The sequence below is a fragment of the Merops nubicus genome, unplaced genomic scaffold, assembly GCF_000691845.1.
Source record: "Merops nubicus isolate BGI_N331 unplaced genomic scaffold, ASM69184v1 scaffold37440, whole genome shotgun sequence".
Classification (NCBI taxonomy): domain Eukaryota; kingdom Metazoa; phylum Chordata; class Aves; order Coraciiformes; family Meropidae; genus Merops; species Merops nubicus.
The window spans coordinates 140,326-160,329 of NW_008583319.1; the positions used below are offsets into that span (position 1 = coordinate 140,326).

Genomic DNA, 20,004 nt, shown 5'->3' on the forward strand with positions numbered 1-20,004 from the left:
AGTGGCTCAGTTTCCCATCAGTAAATGGGCTAAATAATACTGTCTTTTTTGGTGAAGTTTTGTAGTTAAATTCACTGATGAGCACAAAACAGTTGAGCAGTGTGATCTGTTACACAGAAAAGCCTAAATCTAAATAGAAGAACCCTCTGAAAAGAGCTGGAAATTCTCTTACAGCAGTTATAGGTGTAACAGGCTCTGGACTGTGATGTGGTTTGGACGGGGACATAGGCAGTATACACAGTACCTATTTTGAAGTACCGTGGTATTAATATGCAGGAGTAGAGCCTGGATCACGAGTAATTCATCATGTGCAAACCCTGGGGCACCCCTCTCATTACTGCCAGTGGTTCCTTTAAGTTCTTCCAGCTCTCTGTCATTCGTAATGCCTACCTACCTCATCTTTTCCACATTTCGAAAGACTGCGGATGAAGATTTTATAACACCAGCTATTCTGATGTTTATTATTGCAAGAGGCAGAGGAATTACATGGAAAAATTACTTTTACAAAGTCTTCACTCATGTCAGATGTAGGATAAGACTCTTCACCTTTTTGGAGAGCTAAGGAAAATATCATAGTGTTGAATGGATAACACCTGGCACCACCAGTGTGTCTGATAATTAAAGATGTTTTTCTGTAATAAACAGAAGTGAGTTTTCATTGCATCATCATAGTCTAGCAGCTAATGTGCCTAGTACTTTAAGATCTGCTGTCTATTGACCAAGGTCTGTGTGTTGGAATGATTGATAGTTACTGGGGCTCACTGAGAGAAGACTTCTGCCTCGGCACCACAAACCACATGAAATGCTGTCACAGGCCCTTCTAAGCAACCTGAGATAAAAACTGGATTATCAAAACTCAATCTATTTGAAAATTTCACCTTTAGAATTTAGATGTGGGAGTTTTTCCTGCAGAGAAGGGTGATAAATAGCTGGACAAATTACACTTGAAGGGGAAAGGGGCAATAGGGTGCTAAAAAGGATGATAACACGCAACAACCTGTTTCTTTTTGCTTATTGACACGGAAGGAACAAAGGTAGCAGGGGCTATGTCCGTCAGTGGATTTGTAATTCTTCGGTGCAAGAGCTGATGAGCTGTTTTCTTCTTGCAGTCCATAGGTAGCCATGTCTGGCTCTCTCTACCTCCTCTACAAACACATTTTTTTTTTCTTTTGCCTGGCCTTTCAGTTCACGTGGAGTTAGAAGAGAAGAATGTGAAGAGGTGTGTCTGAACACTCCTCTGGTATTCTACACTGTCTCTATCACTGCAGGCATCAAACTGAGAGGAAAGATCTTCATATCAGGGGAAATGGGGGTGGGGGTTAGGGGAGTAGAAAAGTGAAGAGTGGACTGCTTCAGAAAAACTGCTAACCTTGAATTATGCAATCGGAAAAACAGCTCTTGCCAAAATACAATTCTAGGGGAGTTCAGAGTACTGCCGGTGTTTGCCAAATCCCCCAGCCAAAAGGATGTCTCAGAGAGGGGGGAGGGATCCGTTGCCATATGCCCAGCGTTCACAGCATTCTGGAAGAACTGTGGAGTCCTTCAGGAGTGGGAGCATGTGCCTGGTTTCAGGTGCACACTGGGCACTGGTACCGTGGTCCAACAGAAGACAGGAGCAATGAGGCCAGAGAGGAGTAGGCAAAGATATCAGAATGTCTTTTATTTCTCCAACCTTCCAGGGTTTTGCTTCGTGTTTGCGTAGTAGTGGGAGGAGTTCTGGCAAACGTTATCAGGCTATTCTACATATGTTTTGACTCTTCTTGTTTTATGTTTCTTCTATGAAAGAGACTGCAACCAAGTTCTTGTCATTTTTAGATCAATGTTTTGTTAAACTATGACAGCTATCCATGACAGAGAGCCAAGTAACTTTTGCAGCTGACCACAAAACTGAGTCTGACTTGCGGTGCTTAGTCATTTTTTATATATTTTTTTTTCTAATGACACATTCCATGTGTGTATGTGTTTTTCATTGTTCTTTTAAATATAATTAGAATATTGCTCAGAGCTGTGGTACTAATCAATCTTCTCCAGCAGATTACTGTCTTTGATTAATGAAGTTTACAAACTTCATGTTGTGGCTGTTGATGAAACCTCTCTGGTTATACTTTGAACAACTGGACTATTGTGGTATTGATTGCTCTCTACAGTATTATCTTCTCTGCTTTGCCCATTACAATTTTAAACAATCCAGGCAACAGAGCTCTCACTGCCTCTATGGAGAGTGTCTCCTACAGTCCAGTAGAAATTACAATTAGGATAGTTTTTCCCGACCTCTACTGAAGTTATTCATAGAGGAAAAAGATGTTTGTAAGATGTCTTATGCCATTCAGGGGCCAGATCACCAGATCTAAAATTCAGAAATTTAGAACAACTAAGAATCCACTTAATCTTCAGCAAGAGATCCTTATATTTCTTCTCCTGCAAGAGCAGGAATATTCCTTACTGTTTCTTTTTGCTGCTTTTGCTGACTGATTTTTATCAGGTGTCACAACGAATTCTTTACACCCCTTCCCCATTATTTGGACCTGCCTTGCCTGTTCTTCACAGCAGTGTTGGTTCTGGGCTGTAGTTGATGTTGCTCGTACATTGCTCATAGAATGAATGGCCTTTTATACCTTTGGGATGTGGAGCAAATCTGAAACAATGGGATCGTCACTCTAGTTATTTTCTTGTACCTTTAAAAACCTGAAACCTTGTATGATTTCATCAGCTGAAATCTATACCCAATTTCCTTCTCTGGCCAGCAAGGCAATTAGATGTAGAGCCGGATCAAATGATAAAATAAGTTTAAGGCATAGTCCAAGATGGTGTGTAGGAATGTGCTGCTGCCTCCTGAATTGTATCTTAATTGTTTTATTAAAGTGTGCTGCTCAACCCAACATGCCTGTACTCCACCTGGTATCCCTGGATGGTACCACAGCTTGCTACTTTATACACAGTAAATCCAACACAGCAGAGGGCAGCTGTTTTAAGAATGTGTACCCTGCTCTTGAATTAAGATAATGATGGTAAATAGATTCTCTTTTTGTATAAACTTGAAACCATTGTGAACCTCTTGTCTGAAGTTCTTAGGCAGGTTCTGTGAGAGGAGGCTGAGCTAGCAATGTCAGCAGGTTGCCAGTTTATTTGGGGTCAGGGAAGAAAAGATTTTTTTTTTCCCTTTGTTTCTTCAGAGCTTCCATAAATACTTGTCCCATAAACTGAAAGACTTTGTAGGAAAGGTAAAGAGATGTGTCCATCAAACTAAAAGCATCATCTGAATGCTTTCAAGTACAGCAACATGAAAATGCTGCTTATCTCCTTTTGAATATTTTGTAATTGTAGAAGTGTTTCCAGTGCCAGGACTGGGGAAGATTGGCTGCCATGTACTTAATGGGAAGAGCTTAGGACAGGAAATCAGAACACTGCTGATGTGTAGTCAGGCTTTTGCATCCTGCCAGGGTATCGCTGATCTCTGTTCTCCGCAAGTTGTTGCAGAGGCTTAGGAAAGTGCAGGGCTCAGAATTCTTCTTGCTGAAGTACTTCTTGAACTCAAACATTTCTTAACGTTCACTCAGAGAAGTACAGCTGGCTGTCTGATGTGCTCTGTTCCAAGAGAAATGTCATGCAGCAGTTCTTTCTAACTGCCACCTTATCGTTGCTGATTGAATTACATTGTCATTCTCTATGTTTAAGTAGCAGGGAGTCAGCTGTCACCACTCTGAAAGGGTGGTCTCCCTGCTCACCCAGGTTCTGGCTGCCCAGAGAGCCACCTCCAGGCTCCGGGGCTGAGCAGCACCGCCCAGGAGCTCAGCACTCATCTGGCATTCCTTCACAGCCCCTCTTCAGTCATACCTGTGCTCTCTCACTTCATCTAACGTGGCTGCCCCTCAAAATGCAAAACTTTGCCCAAGACGGATAGCAGCAGAGCATCTGTAGGCTTGTTAAGTCCAAGTCTGATAAACGAGCCGTGCGCGGCGTGTACCTTGCAGACAGCATGCCGGAGTATTCGTTGACCTTAAGACTCAATCAGATCATGTTGGCAGAGTGTAGTTCTGAATGTAACTGCCTCTGACTTCAACAGCTGCATTTACTGCATAAAGAAAAAGCTGTTAAGCCTGTGCCCTTTGCGCTTTCAGCTCTGTTTCTCTAAGAGGTTTATACATGATTCAAGAAAAGTCTGCAACAGAGTAACTCCCCTCCCCCATAACATACCCGAAAACAGGAGATGTTCTATATTTTAGGTTGGTGGCAGTGCTTGTAAATGATTTCTGCCATAAAAATTTTGAACTCTGTTATTTTGAAGTTGACAGTAAATAGATTTTTTTTCTGAAGAAAACTGTTGACTTCCATTATATAGCTGAGATCCTTTTGGAAGAAATACAGTCAACTTACTTCTGACTTACTGTCTACTGACAGGCTGCTTTGGAAGTAAGAGCTGAGTTAAAACCAGTAGATAAAAGAATTTGGTAAAGCTTAATGCCTGAATAGTTTGGATGCTTATTTGAAGCTTCTCCAAACTTCCTAGATCTGCTGTGCCTGGTAGTGTTGCAGAAACCCCTTTGCTTTTTTTTAAAAAAAAAAAAAAAACAAACCCAAAACCACACTTTTTGCTGAGTTTGGTGCATGAGTTTCATCTTGAACTCTTCAGTGGTGATGCGTCTGGTTATAGACAGAACACCAGGAACCAGGAGTGCAGAAGGGATCCACAATGAACATGAATGTGAGGAGTAGGAAAGTTAATCTCATGTTCCCCAAACTGTGAAAGCATACAAAGTTCAGCAGAGTAGCCTCATTTCTAACTCTCTCAAGAAAATCATTGTGAAATGACTTTCATGAATTTGAACTGTCCTTTGAATTGCAGATGCAGGAACATCACATTGCAAGAAGCATTTCTGTATTCACATTGTTCTCTTTTTTTTTGTTTTCTTCTATAATACAACTCAGTGACATTATTAGGCTACATGGAATAGTTGTAAAGTCTCTGGTTGCCATGCGAAATCTGAAAGTTTTTTTAGCATGTTGCTCTTTTACAGTCATCAGGAGTGGAATATAGCAATAAACCAGAAATCTTTCAGGGAGAAGCTCAAAAGAGTTTTTTCAACTGGTGCCACTTCATTATCATGCTCTATCATGTCAGTTTCTTAGCTTTGCAAAAGACACAGTGCCTAACATTTTGAAATGTTAGTATTGCTTTCCTGAAAGATTTATTTTTAAGCATATGATTGTCAGGAAGATAGAAAGTTTATGAGTAGAAGTCACTGGGAAAACAAAAACAGTTGGAAAATGGAACACCTTTGTATTTGTAAAGTGAAACAATTCAGGGGGAAGCGAGGTGTTTTGAAGAGAACATTGGAATTAATGGCCCTGGCATGTTGTTCTGGCAATGTCTTTAGACACTGCTGCAGCCTGACAGATTAATTGGCAGCACGCACTAGCCTGTTGCAATCCAGGGTTCACAGATAGTTCTGACTAGATGAATGACGGATGGGGTGTTAGTAGGGTTGGGCAAAACAGTCTGGACAGGAACACAAACTGCTGCCCAAGTATCATGCTTGATGCAGGCTGACCCTTTCCCAAGGCCTGAGTACATTTGAACTATGTTTGGATTTTTTTTCCCCTATGGGCTGCTTTCTAAAATACTACCTTTTAAAAAAAGAAAAAGGGCAAAGTCACCCACGTCTCTGCATCTCGACCGCAGGCTGGAAATAGAGTAAAACAATACCTATGTTGCAAAAGAGCATGTAGCATCTAAGCTTCCAGCCCAGCTTTGCAGTCCCAGGGACATAGAGTTGAAGTATTCTTCAGATGTGCAGCCAATTTTATCATGCCTAACTAAACCAATCTTTTCAACACTATGAAGGTTGTTCATCACCAGCTAATAAGCATGTTTTAAAAAGGACTTGGTAGAATCTGTAACTGTATCCCTTCATGAAAAAATATTATTACGTATTTTTAAATACCTGGCTCAGTAAACTGCTATGAATGAATCGTTATCCAGCTTCCCTATCAACCTGCAAAATGACCTCTGAACTTTGCAGTTACAACATTTAGTTGTTTTCCTGATGCAAATCCTGTCATCTTACCCATATAGGACAAAACAACACTGGAGACCCTGACTCAGCAGCTGGCAGTGAAACAGAGTGAAGACGGGAAGTTCAGCCACGCAATGATGGATTTCAACATGAGTGGAGATTCTGACGGTCAGTACAAATGGCTTGTCCCTGTTTCCAGGTTTGTGTGTACATGTCAACGGGATCTGGAGGAGAATCCAAGTGCCTTGGAGGCCTGTGAGGGGTGAGAGCGGTTAGCAATAAATGGCTATGAAACAAGGCAGGAAAAATGATTCATCGTGTGGTGTTTTAAGTCTAGAGGTGATTTTCGGCCTTCTGGACACTGCAGTTCTCAGGGCTGGACTCAAAATGTATTTCTGATGGTAAAAGCGAATAGAGGAGGCAAACAGATGTGGGATAAAAGAGATCACACAGTGAGTCCATGAGTTATAGACCTGATAGGTCTATAGCTAGACCTCATAGGTGTTGCACGCTCTGCATCCGTAGGAATTTTCTTGGTTTGGTAAAGCAAATGTAATGTTCTTTTCTTTCTCTGCTATTGCTTATGTTGGTATGGAGAGGTAAGCACAAAAACAGGCAGATGTGTAAATGTTCGTTTACTAGTTAGAGAATTTCTTAAGAAGAAATGTTTGATGTTGTCCTGTGTATCACCCCCTTCCCATCACATAAATGGTGGAAGGTCAGTAAGATGGTATCACCAGCATTCTGTAAGCAAGAAAGGAGGGAAGGAGAAAGAAAATCTACACTAATAAGTGCTTGGTTTATGTTTTAAGTAGTAGAAGATGGTTTAGAAAAGCTGTTTAATGCTTTGTGTTGAAAAAAAAACAACTGAAACTCTTCATCAAGTCTATCCTATGTGATACTGAATCAACAGAATAACTAAAAACTAGGCAATATACAGTATATGGCAGTTCATAGTGCTTCAAGTAAAAAGAAGAAACTCCATGAGCCTATTGTGAACACTGACTCATTGAATGTGCAGCAGCTGGTGTAGGTTACTGATGGCAGAAGAAGGTACACAATGAAAAACAAGCTAGGAATGTTTTTCTCTTTCTTTTTAGGTAGTGCAGGCGTTTCAGAGTCTAGAATCTATCGTGAGTCCCGAGGGCGTGGTAGCAATGAGCCCCACATCAAGCGCCCCATGAATGCATTCATGGTGTGGGCTAAAGATGAACGGAGGAAGATCCTTCAAGCCTTCCCTGACATGCACAACTCCAATATCAGCAAGATACTAGGTAAGAATGATAAAGCACTGTTCTTTCAGTAGCACAACTCAAGAAATTTTTGACTGAATAGAGCTGAGTACCTGACACAAGAGAATTACTGTCTCTAGAACGTCTGGCTTGCTTTTTAATGACTGCACCAAGGACAACAGTGATACAGGCTTCCACTGTGCTGCCTACTGGTATATGTTAACCATAAACCGAAACGTTCTTGTGTCTTTGTAGTTACTGAGACTGCAGTGGTGGTTTTGGCGTGAAAACATGAACTGAATAGACTAGAACAGTGCATTTCATGAGGCTGTTGAATAACTGTCATCATTTATTTGCCCACATATTTCATCTAACTAGATGCTATGTGGTAGCACATCACAGTATTTGATTTGTGCCATAGCATTTTCTGTTCAAATCAATGGCCATAGGGAAAAGATCCTAAAATACATCCTTTTATTTTATACACTGACAGTTTTCAAGGGTTTTAATTATGTTCCTGTTCTATTAAATTTCCCATTTGTACATGGTCTGTATCACAAGCTGCTTTTGTTCTAAATATTCTGAAAAGAATCTGAAATTAAAAAAAAAAAAAAAAAAAAATCAGAACTTGCTTCCATATCCTCTGCTCTTCACATCCCGAGCAGTATTTGTCATGAACATCATCTACTGAATTTTATGCCATAGCCATCCAACTTTTCACTACTTGCTCAAATTCCCAGGACCAGATTCTGTCCTAAGTTATGCCTCTGTGACACGCTGAATGATACAGCAGGTGAATGACAAGGATCTATGAGGCAAATGAATTACTGTTCTGCAGAAAAAAAAAAAAAATCTGTGACCAAATTTGAGATATTGCATTTTTACTGGCAAACACTGTGTTGTTGTAGGACCTGAGCATCCCTCAGACCAGTGGGTAAAAGCTTAAGGAGGAAACATGTTTACCTGGGCTGCAGGTTTCCTTGGTTTTGCAGACAACTTGAGATGTAGCACAATTGTAATAGCAGCATTAACCAGCTGCAGAGCTAGGAAATAATGCTTAGACTGGTCAGAGGTTTGAAGTTTAGCTTGATTATAGTGGGTTTATGAAAAGTTAGCAGGGGGCAAGTGGGATTGAGATAAATTGGTCAGAGAGGCAGAATGTATTGGCTGTGGATGGCAGATGTGATGATATTAACCCATGATTAAAAGGGTGGTACGAGATGATTAAATTAGTTATGGGGACAGGATTAGAAGGCTAAATTGTTAATGTTGATGGTAAAATAACCTTATACTGGTTAAAAGGGATTATACTGGTCAGAGGTGTATGATGTGATTAGGCTGAGGACAGGGCAGTAATAGTTTTGGTCTGTTTCTAAATTGAGAGTAGACCTGGTTAAACCTGTTTTTAAATAATCAGCTTCAGAAATCTACAAGATCTTTCTGAATGGCCCTTTTCATATAGAAAGTACAAAGAAAGCTTGATGTTTTCCCTCTTAACTGATTGTTTTGGATAACAACCTCCGACAGCACGCTGCTAATTCATTCTGCTTAAAACAGGCGCTTGAGCTGGGTTGACATTTTACGCAGTCTCTGGGGATCCTGGTTGACATTTTAAAGGGCTTCTAAGCATTTTATAATACCCTAAAATCTGGTTTTAATAAGCCATTCTGCTGAAATTGTTAACATAAGGAATCACCTTTTACTATTTGGCGCTAGATCAGGGAGATACGGGGACATCTTTTTCTGATTAGATATACAGTAGTTGGAGTAAAATGTGCAAATTCATTACAGATCCTGTTGAGGTGACAGACAGTATAGCTGACTCCAAACTCTTTCTGTTTTGCTGCCAGATAGGGGGAAAAGCAAGGTCTGAGGCAGTAAGAGATGATGTTTCTATTTCTCTCCAGCATCACATTTGATTTTTTCATTCCACCTGTGCAATGGAGAGGGATGTCCTGGTGTCTCTTTTCTTGACAGAAACATTACAAAGGTTTTCCCTCCGTTGCAAAAGGCCGGTCTTTTGAAGTCAGCAGGGAGCTCCCTCTTTACTGGCGTAGGGTGAGCAACTAGAAGCTTTACACTTTAGCTAGGTATTAGGGTCTCTTTATTAGAAAGCCACAATTTTTCCTTACCTTTTTTTTTAGCAGCACTGCTGTATGTTGAGGTCAGAGAGCTCGTTGTCATGGGGAGTAGCTTAGATGGAGTTGTCACCGATCGAGGGTCATTTTTATAGTAAAATAAGAGGAGGTGCCCTTCCTAGCAGTAGAATTCTCTAGGGATTATGTTTGACACTGTGGTAATATGTTTTGAGCATAAAAATTAGATACATGGATTTGTCACTAAATTCATCTGTGCATACGTTTGTCATCCATCTGTTCATTGCAACCTAAACTTGCGGATAATGATTTTTTTTTTTAGTAAATGTTAAAAAAGTGCTAAAATGGGTCTGCTGGACCCTATCAATTTAATAATGCATTGTTTAGATATTTTTGTAAATATTTTAATTAATTTCGCTGAGAAATCTACATAAAGAGATTAGGAAAAGATGAAATTAGATAATACCTTCAGAGATTCTCCAGTGGATGTGTAAGCGTGTGGATGCAAACCTACACCCATACCTTAGATATTAGACAGGTGTTTGTACATGTTGGGATATTTTTTAAACATAAAATCAGACTGATTTCAGATTCAGACAGAAGAAGGTCAGTCTAATGGACTAAAAGTTAGGCAGCATTGCAAACAGCTGGTCTCTGCAGCCGTGTTCACAGTCACTGTGTGGGCACAGCTCCCTCTGCCCTAGCCCACTTTCGGGGCAGGAGCCATGGGTGGTGCTGCAAAGCCTTACCATTTTCTCATTTATTTTTTTTAAATACTTCAGGCACCAGGGCAGGGAGAATTGTGGGAGAATCTTGATTGTCATGTGTGCAGCCAAGGAGGGGAACGGGTTCTTGTTGTCATAGTCAAGGAGAAAAGCCTTGCATACTTGACCCACGCAAGGCTTTCTAACACAGATGGTAAAGAGAAAGCGCACCCAAAGTGTAAATCTTTCCTTAAAATAAAGATTTTTCAAGATTTTTCAATCACACCTTGTTTGGGTTTGGGCTTGGCACTGTGCATAGGTACCAGTGCCTGCCTGTGTGTTTATAGACGTGTAAAACAATGGCAAATAAAGCCATTACAAGTACATCTTCTCCAAACACAAGGTTATTTTTAACCAGTTTTAGTATGTTGATTGACTGTACTCATTCATAGCTTGTCTGTGGGTGCATGTTCAAAGGTCAGAATTATATATTCTTTCAAAATTTCGGATTAAGACCAATCAGAGAGCTGGTTGGAGTTTGTATATTACTAAGAAAATAAATGAGAAAGATAAAATGTAACAAACAGGGGCTGACCATCGGAAAATGTGTGCTTCTTCAGACTTTATTTTGACAACATTTTTTGTTTAATTTATAATACTTCAAAATATGCTTGTACATCGTATTTAGTATATTTTGTAAAAATGGTAAAGTCATAGTAAAAGTAGGTATCACTGCAGAAGGCAGCTATTAAAAATTTGCTAGGAAGAGAGGTGAGACTGACAGGATTTTTGTTGTATTGAGTTTGCAGCTTAGGAAGGAAAAACATAGCAAATTACATTTATTGATAAATATGGTATGTGTAACTGTTTGTACAAATACTGTGCATCAGATTTCAAGTTTTATGGCCCTGATCCTGCAAAGATTTACGTGTTTGCCAAACTTTACCTACTATTTACAGATCTTTTTGTGTGAACATACAGGAATCTGCCTGCCCATATCTGACTGTAGGATTGCAGTAAGTGAGCTAGCACAGCAAAAGAGGAATTGTGCTGGAATGGAATGTTTTCATGGCAATTTTGCAACAACTCGTGTTAATTTCTACCTTTCTGTCTGTCTAGCTCAAAATATATCAGAGTTCCTACATTGCAGGTCCCTTCACAGCACGTCCCTTCCAACCCAGACCATTTTATGATTCAATGATTTGTTTAAAGACTGAGGTTTTCAGCTTTATTATTCACAAATGAAAACTGATTCGTAAGCAGGAAATGGGACTGGAGCTATTTTTCTAAGCCACTGGTAATATAGCAGGTCTGTGATTAGAGGACCCTAGATTTAGACTAACTTTTATGCTTTTCTCCATATGCTAAAATGCCAGTGTGCCAGTGTCTGTGAAGTAGAGTTTGAAAGCAGACCTACATCTGGGCATCTTCCAATAGAGTTCATATGCTTCACTCTGAATTTGTAGCAGCACAGGCCCTATCTGCATTTCCATCTTGTGCAGCATTAGTAGGTATTAAGTGTTTTGGCAGTCTCCAGATGTTCATCACTGTGTCATTTAGCCCAAAATCTAGGAGGTACTACATGTGGAAAGTTGGTGTCACTTTTTCTAGCCACTCGCTTTGCCAGAAAAAATCTTGGAATAATTTCTGTGCAGGAGACAAAGCTGCTGACCAGGATTCTGGCTGCAGAGGTTTGCTGACCGGGGTAGCACAGAGCCCTGCCATGGGTCCCTGTGCACAGCCACTACCTCTGTGTGACGTGTGAAGTGCTGTGCAGGAGTTACAGCCCAAGCCCTAGAAACCATCTAGTCACGTTAATGCGGTGCTGAATCTAAGCTAATAAAAATGTGATTAAACTGTTTCCCATTCCAGAACTAGCTGGAGGATCTCTGCACGTTACATGTTGTAGATGTGAAAAATTACAGTTTTTGACTCCAAAGCAATATTTGCTAAGAAAGAGATGTCCATTGCTCCTCTTCAGAACAAAGACACCGTTATTTATGAATCGGTTATTTCTAGGTGTGAGGTCAGGCTGTACCAGCCTCTTAGCCCTTCACTCCAGAAACCCAAACTGCAGCTTGGAATAAAGATTCAAAGAGCAATGGGGAAAATGGTGTCCATAATCTGAAGGGGCCTTTCTAGAGGGAGCCAAATTGTTTTCTTTCCTAGGAAGGAATAATTGCACTCTCTATATTGCGAATCTTAGGGGTACCATGAGCTAAGACCAGACTGAGTAATAGCATGAGCTAAGTACAGTGTGAGTAACCATAAAAAACGAAGAACAAGAGGAAGTTGAGTATGACATATGATATTATGAAGCCATTAAATTGAGAAACTACTCAAACTTTTTTTCCAATGGGAAAATTGACTATTTTCCAATAAAGTTTTCCTTCTAGGCCACATGTTTCACAGCTTGGACCATTCCTGTTATTTGAAATGTATCTTGCCCTGAAGCACTTCTGTGGTTCATGGAAAAATAAAATAGGATAACTGATTCAAGAAATTTTACTTTCTGCTCCCATATTATGGCCTTTATGAAATACTAGTTTATAAATTTCAGGAGGTATCTAGCAGTTGTAAAGTCTTTGTGATTTCCCTGGCTCAAATATCCACACTGACATAGGCAGAGTGTCAGAAACAAGGCTGCTAGCAATGAAACTAGTGGGGCTCAGTGGGGAGGTGTGCCAGCATCCCAGTGCTCTTCCCCTCATGACACATACTAAATTCTTTTAAGTTGGAACTGTCACTGTTGACCAGGACTTGGTCTTGGAGTTAAAACCCCACTGAGACACAAGGGATAGTTCATAGCTCTAAAGGCATTGTTTCAAAGTGTTTGCAGGCTCCTGTACCTAGAAGCATAAGCATTTATGATCAGGTCATGTTCTGCTTCTCACAGACCTGGAAGCCAGAAAGGTATGGTATTTGTACTGAAAGACTAGGCCGTGGACATGTGCATATCCAGAGATTATGGCCTGGTGGTTTTACTTTCAACCTGAAAGACATTATAATGTAGACAAGCGTCAGGAAAATACTGAGTCAGAATTTCCAGTATCATCTCTCTCTGCCTCTTGGCCATACCCAAGAGGTTTACCACTCAAATACAAACAAGATCTGAGCCCTGTCTAGAAGTTCTGACAGATTCCCAGATGGAAGCAATATGACCATAGGTGTCTCATTCTGGATGACCTACTTGTTTCTTGGGCTTTCAGTGTTTGTGGATGAGTAGAGTCTCATTTCTCATTGTTTTTTTGTTTTTTCAGGATCTCGCTGGAAAGCTATGACAAACCTAGAGAAGCAGCCATACTATGAGGAGCAGGCCCGACTCAGCAAACAGCACCTGGAGAAGTACCCAGACTACAAATACAAGCCCAGGCCGAAGCGTACCTGCCTTGTAGATGGCAAAAAGTTACGCATCGGCGAGTACAAGGCTATCATGCGCAACAGACGCCAGGAGATGAGGCAGTACTTCAATGTTGGGTATGGGACCTTTAAAAACTACCACCCGTTTCAACAGAAGACATTTTCGGGGGGAATTCTTAATTCAGTGTGGTAAATGTTATATTTTATTGGCAAGAACGTTGTATATTGCCAACAGAATATGAAGCTTATACTTTAAAACAATGTGTTCCAGGAGGAAGTTAGGCAATTAGGGGTATTTTTTTTCTTGGCTCTGCTATATACTCATCTTACAGCTTTGGCCAGCTGTCTCATTTCCACTCTGATCATGTAGAAAAGAAAGAAAAAAAAGTTTAAGATTTTCCAATCCAACCTAAGTCTTATAATGAAGTCTTATAAGTCTTACTTTATTATGAGGCCTCAGAGATTTTATCTGAATGAATCTATGGTAGTGCCTCTTGATCCAAAAGCCAAAAATGCAAGTTTCCATTCAGCATGATCGGTGGCAAGTGGGCTGCAAAAGGATTGTTGGACACACTGAACTTGAGCTGGAGTATGGACTTGGCTCAGTTAATTTGTGTCAGGCGTGAAGCTGTCTGCGTTGCTCATCGTGACGGCATTTGTCGTGCTAGGGAGTGGCTTCCAGTCCATGAGCTAAATGCTTTGTGTCGAGCAGAAATTTCAAGGAGACTGGTTCTGATGAACAGCTAATAGATCAGCTTGCTATGATTAGATTAAAATCTGCCCAAAAAAACTAGCGTGTATTTTCCTTCCTTGGTTTTGGATACAGCAGATCAAAATAATCGGAAGTAATCAAATATTCTGCAGTATTTCTGTATTCACTCCAGAAATTAAAAGCTACACAAGCGGTCTTAAAAAAAGCAAAACCAGCAACAAGAACAACCCTCAGAAATAGTGGAATTTGTGTTCGGTTTCGTCTGAATTTGGAATTATTTTAATATTAACTGAGTTGCACATCTCTCTAGTTAATGACTAGAAGTAGCAATAAAGGAGAGAATATCTGTCCAGCAACTGTTAAGAGTCATCAGACTATGTTTTAAACAGCTACAGTGTGCATTGTTATAATAAGCCGCTCAGCAGAGAAATTTGAGCTGCTTAACCCTGTGGTGCTGGCAGGTCCAGTGATCCCAATGGTAAGCATTGAAACAAACACAGGGAAGTCAGCCAACATTTGGCATCAAGAGATTAAAAAAAGAGGAGAGGGGCTTTCTGGAAAAAGAATAGGTGGCAACAGAGCCCCCAAAACACTGCTTATCTGGTTAACATGCATGTTTCATCATGGGAAAAAAAATTAACCTTGTAACATTCTGCATATTATTTAGCTTTCCAAACGAGGCTGACATTGAGATCAAGACATTTGTGGAGATAATTTGCACTGGGCCGTTAGAGCACAGAACTGGGGTGAAATCTTAGTCACTGACTGCAGTGGGGTCAGTGCTTGATGCTGGCTGTCACTGATGCTACAGCTGCATTCCTGGTATTAGTTCCCCTTCTGCTTCATCATCTGCTACAGGGCATTTGGGGCTAAACTTCTACAGACCAGTCCAGCTCCTGCCTGGGCACCAGAATTAAGTGATAGGGTTTGCAAGAGCTGTGGCTACGCCAGCTGCTGGGACGTGCTGAAAGCCTGTCTGAAGGCATCACAGTGGGAAGGACAGGGCAGTTCTGCAGTTCTAGGACTTCATGCTTCCTTGTCACAGTGTCCTCATCTTTAATGACAGTGTGGTGAGCTCACCTCACTGGACTGCAGAGAGCCCTAACACGTTAGTATCTGAGATACATTAGTGTCCAGGATTACTGCTGTGAGATGCTCCAGAGTGGACATCCTATAGAAGTGGAAAAATACTATTCTTAAATTATTTAATATTTGAAAAGCACTCTGAAAAGCACCATTTAAGTGCAAAGTGGTCCTATTGTTAAATATTAAAAGCAATTTAAGTGTGCTGAATCTTGTTACAGAAATGCTGACTCCAGAAAACAAAAGCCTTGCTAATGAATTAAGAATAAAATGCAAATTAGATCTACTCCATACTTTAAGGGGCCATATCTTCATCTGAGAGAACTTCTGCTTGTTTCAGAGGCATGGAAATAAGGACTGTGTGGAGGGAGGCCTCACTCGGATGGCAGGCAGGAAGTGTCTGAAAAGGCAGCAAGCAATTCCAAACAAATGTAAAGCTGTTTGGCAGAGGAAAGTCTTTCAGGATCACTGTACTGTGCAAGGCTTTACTGTACAGCCAGGGCACAAGCAGGCAGGAGAACAGGGGAGGGTTTCATTTTTAATTAAGAATGTTCATCTCAAGAGACTCTGCCCTGTCTCCTGTGGCAAGGCTTTTCAGTGCAGATGGACACACCGCTGATGACATTACAATGTGCAGCATGTACTGAAGAGTATTACTGCAATGGAATTACTTCATGCAGCAAGGAAACAAAAGGAGCATGAATTTTAAACCTCTAGGCTTGTTGGGACCCTGAAGCTTCTCAGGGAAACAAACACTGGTATAACACAGCTAGTGTTCTTGATGCAAAGGGAATTTCTATGGCCTGGAATAATTCTTCTTTCATTACTGCAGACAGGTTTCCAAGGCTTAGGCACCGTATAAAGGCATCCTGTAGAGGATTTTCTCAAATGCTCATGTTGCTTGCTTGATTTTTATTTATTTTTAAATAATGCATGCTTCCGTTTTATGTCTGCCTTTTCCCAACTTTATCCACCTTCCTTCAAAGGTTCTGCTTTTCAAAAGTGCCACTCACTGTCAAAAGTATCACCTTCCAGTGGAAGGCCCTTAGTGATCATCCTCTAAACCCACGCTGGCCGCAGAATGCCCGCTGTTCCTCTCTGTAGTAATGGCCACGTCGCTGGGTGAATGTGGAGTAGACATTGCCTCTTTGGAGAGAGCTGCCTTGCTTCCTCCTCACCCATGGTGCTTTCCAATGGCACCTCCCATTCCTGTGCAAGCTGCCTAGCCCTTGCCACATCTCTCCTATTGGCAGTGTGTTCCTTTTATGTCTAATCCGGCCAGCAGTTTGGATTATTTAAAAGGAAGGCTTTCAAAATACATGGTTTTTAAGTTGGCCCACCGTTGAAAGGATGGGTATTTTTGTCTGGCAGCTCGTGGGACACCCAGTTTACCCAGTGATGAAGTTTGCATCACAGGCTGAAGCTGAAGCTGTGTAGCTCAGGCAGAGGCAGAGTTGTTTTCTGAGGCTGGGTGTTCTCATAGTGAAGGTGGTTTGGGTTTGATGTTCGTTTCAAGAGCATCAGTTGTTGAGCCGGGAATACTGATGTAAGGGGTGTCTTGCATGGGCCATTCAGGACCTCGCTCTGCATGCCCACTGGCAAAGCGCTGTTGTACTCGCCCTCCCTTTACTCCTTCTGGAATTCAAACGTCCTTTTGCTCTCTCCTCACGACAGGCAGCAAGCACAGATTCCCATTGCCACCGCGGGCGTCGTTTACCCAGGAGCCATCGCCATGGCAGGGATGCCTTCCCCACATCTGCCCTCCGAGCACTCGAGCGTGTCCAGCAGCCCAGAGCCTGGGATGCCCGTCATCCAGAGCACTTACGGCATCAAAGGTGAGGAGCCTCATATCAAGGAGGAGATGCAGACCGATGATGTCAATGGAGAAATCTACGATGAATACGATGAGGAAGAGGACGACCCTGATGCGGACTATGGCAGTGACAGTGAAAATCACATTGCGGGGCAAGCCAACTGATCAGGGTCCGAACGTCTCGCGACCTACAGGACTTCAAGGAGAAAAGAAAAAATAAATAAAGCCCCATCTGGTTTATCCTTGCCAGTGGCCAAGCACATTAACTTTCTCATACACTGACTGTTACTTTAACTGTTAGTCTTAACTAGTTGGGACATCAGCTGACTAATAGACATCAGCCTGCATCGGAAGAAAAAAGGCTCAGAAGAAAGGAAACAAAGACGACGACGACAACAACAACAGAATGATATAAGCTATGGGTAAAATAATGCCAGTAATTCAGCTGCTATACCCAAGCACTGAAGTCTTACCCGTCGACCTTTTATTATTATTATTTTTTTTTTCAAATAAACTTTATGGCTGTTTGTTCTACAATGTTCTAGAAATTCTCACTCAGGTACACAGTGCCAACAAGTGGCTTGTGAATGTGTTTTGTTGTTTTGTGCTACAGTTTAAAGAGAAATAATTTTTTTTTTTTGGTAATGCACCTGACAGGAAAGAAAAAAAGATAAAATTCCTTTTAATAACCCCTCTGTCTCCTCCTCCTCCTCCCTGGCAAATCTGGGTCAGAAGTGTGTGTGTGTGTGTGTGTGTGCCTGTGCGCGTGGCTGGCAAGGAAGGAAGTGGGGAGTCTGTTTCTGTTAACCCCAACAAGCAATTATTTCCTTTCAAGAGAGGACTTCTCTTCATCAGTTGCACACCATACTGAGTCATTGAGCAAGTGCCAAATTTGTATTAAAGCGCTGAACTAGTCCAATTTGCTTTTTTTTTTTTTTCTTTTTGGTTGATCTCTTCTTCTTGTTTTGTTTTTCTTTTGCTTTTCTCTTGCTTCCTGCTCTGTCTTAAGTTAGGACAGTGTTGTATCTTAGACAATCCCGTGAAGAACCTGATATACCAGCAGCTGGTGAGATTAGACATATATTTTTGGTTTTGCTTTTTAAAGGAAACTGTAGGTGCCGTTCTCAGGTGAAAAAAAAGAGAGAGAGAGACTTAAGAAATTTAGAGAAAAAAATATTTTGTGGTCTTGGATTTTCATGTGTGCGTGTTTATGGTACTAATAAGAATAATATTGGATTATTATGAGCAAAAACATGTTCCAGAATGAAGTCCCGCACCCTCCAAATGACTTGGTCTGTAAGGAGCCTTTGCTCTTAATTTACACTTCAAGTGGCAGCATATACAACGTAAAAAAGGCTTGTCCAAAATGTGAGTTGCTTGCACAGGACAGAGCAACTGTGGAAGTGTTACCTCCTCACTGAGTGCAGTTAGGTCACCGTGATGTCCAGTGTTGATGAACTTGTACCTTGAGGGTGGCTGAGCACTGGTCTCTGATTGAAAAGGCAATTTTTGGTTTTGAACTCACGATTTTTTTCGCCTTTGCACTTGCAGAAGTCCTTTTTTATCAGTGGGATGTTTGTGTAGGAAGGAAGACTAATAGCTTTGAAGAGATTTCCATATTCAAAGTGGGGATGTAAGAACCCTGACCTTTGCATTGCCTAGTTTTCCTAGCTGCTGCCTCTCAAAAGTGAAAAACTGTTTTCTTGGGATAAAATATTTCCAGCATTGTTCTGAAGCACTTAGACATGTTTCTTGGGCAGTTTTGCTTTCACTGGGCAACAGCAGGCAGGTGAGGAAGGTGGATTTAACACAAGTGTAGCCCTGAGCAGAAGGTAGCCTCATGTATTTCCAATAAGATAACTGAACATTATGCTTTATTTCAGAAATAAGAATGTGAATACAAGTGAAACAAAGAGTCTTTCTTTATCTCCTCACTCCTGTAGAAGGAGAGGTCCTAGGTTCATGTAGAAAGATAGAAACATTAGATCTTAACCAACCAATGAACTAAAAATACTATCCCCAGTATCAAACAGCAGCTATCCAGGAGTTTCTCTCTGGCCTGGAAAGGAAAGTCTTAGGATTGTACTGAGGCAAAAGCCTTCCTGAGTCATCTTTCTAACTGAGGATGGCGCCTTTAAATTCATGTTGCTCCCTGATAAACTCCTGCTCCTGGAGAGCCTCATTGCTGTCATTATCAGCTTTAGCCCTGACATCTTCATGCCAGCGAGATCTCCGCCCAAGCGTTCACCAGAACCGTGGTCTGCAGTGCTTGGCAACGTGAAGATTTCGGATGGTCCTTCATCAGGCAAGCTCAGGCCAGGGTGCAGTCAGCCATTTAAGTCCAGGTGCTGGATGAAAGGGGCAGGTAGAAGGAGGGACTGGGAAAGAGCATTCGGGATGTCTGTCTTTGCCTCTTGAGATCCCACTTGAAGTGTAACTTGACCTCTGCAGACCTTGTGCAAAACAAAGGCCATTGAAGACTTAGGACAATACTCCGACGAGCGGTTTGGGCGTGTGATAGTTTTACCCTGCGACATCCGTTTTATTTTTCTCCTGTTTTCCCTTTTCTGATTTCCACCCCTGCCTCAAAAAAATCTGTTCTATTTTCTCTCTCTCAGAAGATTTGCTCTGAAGTTATGCCTGGAGTAGCTGATCATATCCTCCATGTCAGAGAGGGTTCTTTTTGTTTGTGTTTTATGACTGTGTTGGGTTTTGGTTTTTTTTTTTTTCAGTTGAACTGCCTCTTCTTGCTAGTGTTGTAATGGTAATAATAATAATAATAATAATAATAATAATAATGGTCAGCTGTTCCCAGATTAGTAAATTATGTATAATTTATTTTATCCCCCCCTCCCTTTTTTTAACTTTATTTTATTCTGTTCTAATTTGGCAGTGCAGCAAATGAAGCTGTTAGGCTATTTAAAATGGATACCCCTCCCCACCTTGCCTTTTTATATATATATAAATATATATATACATATGAAAACAAA

At 41.1% G+C, this 20,004-nt stretch overlaps 1 protein-coding gene across 1 annotated transcript in view; it reads left to right on the top strand.

The window, feature by feature from the left end:
• The window catches only part of SOX5 (SRY (sex determining region Y)-box 5), a gene marked incomplete at its 5' end in the record, with an annotated part of 156,477 nt that extends 138,750 nt beyond the window's left edge, over positions 1 to 17,727 (top strand). Inside the window, 4 exons of the mRNA XM_008940116.1 lie at positions 6,074 to 6,182; positions 7,115 to 7,288; positions 13,307 to 13,523; positions 16,876 to 17,727. Coding sequence (XP_008938364.1) covers positions 6,074 to 6,182; positions 7,115 to 7,288; positions 13,307 to 13,523; positions 16,876 to 17,179 — 804 coding nt within the window. The remainder of the gene's footprint in view (positions 1 to 6,073; positions 6,183 to 7,114; positions 7,289 to 13,306; positions 13,524 to 16,875) is intronic.
• Positions 17,728 to 20,004: the final 2,277 nt, after the last annotated feature.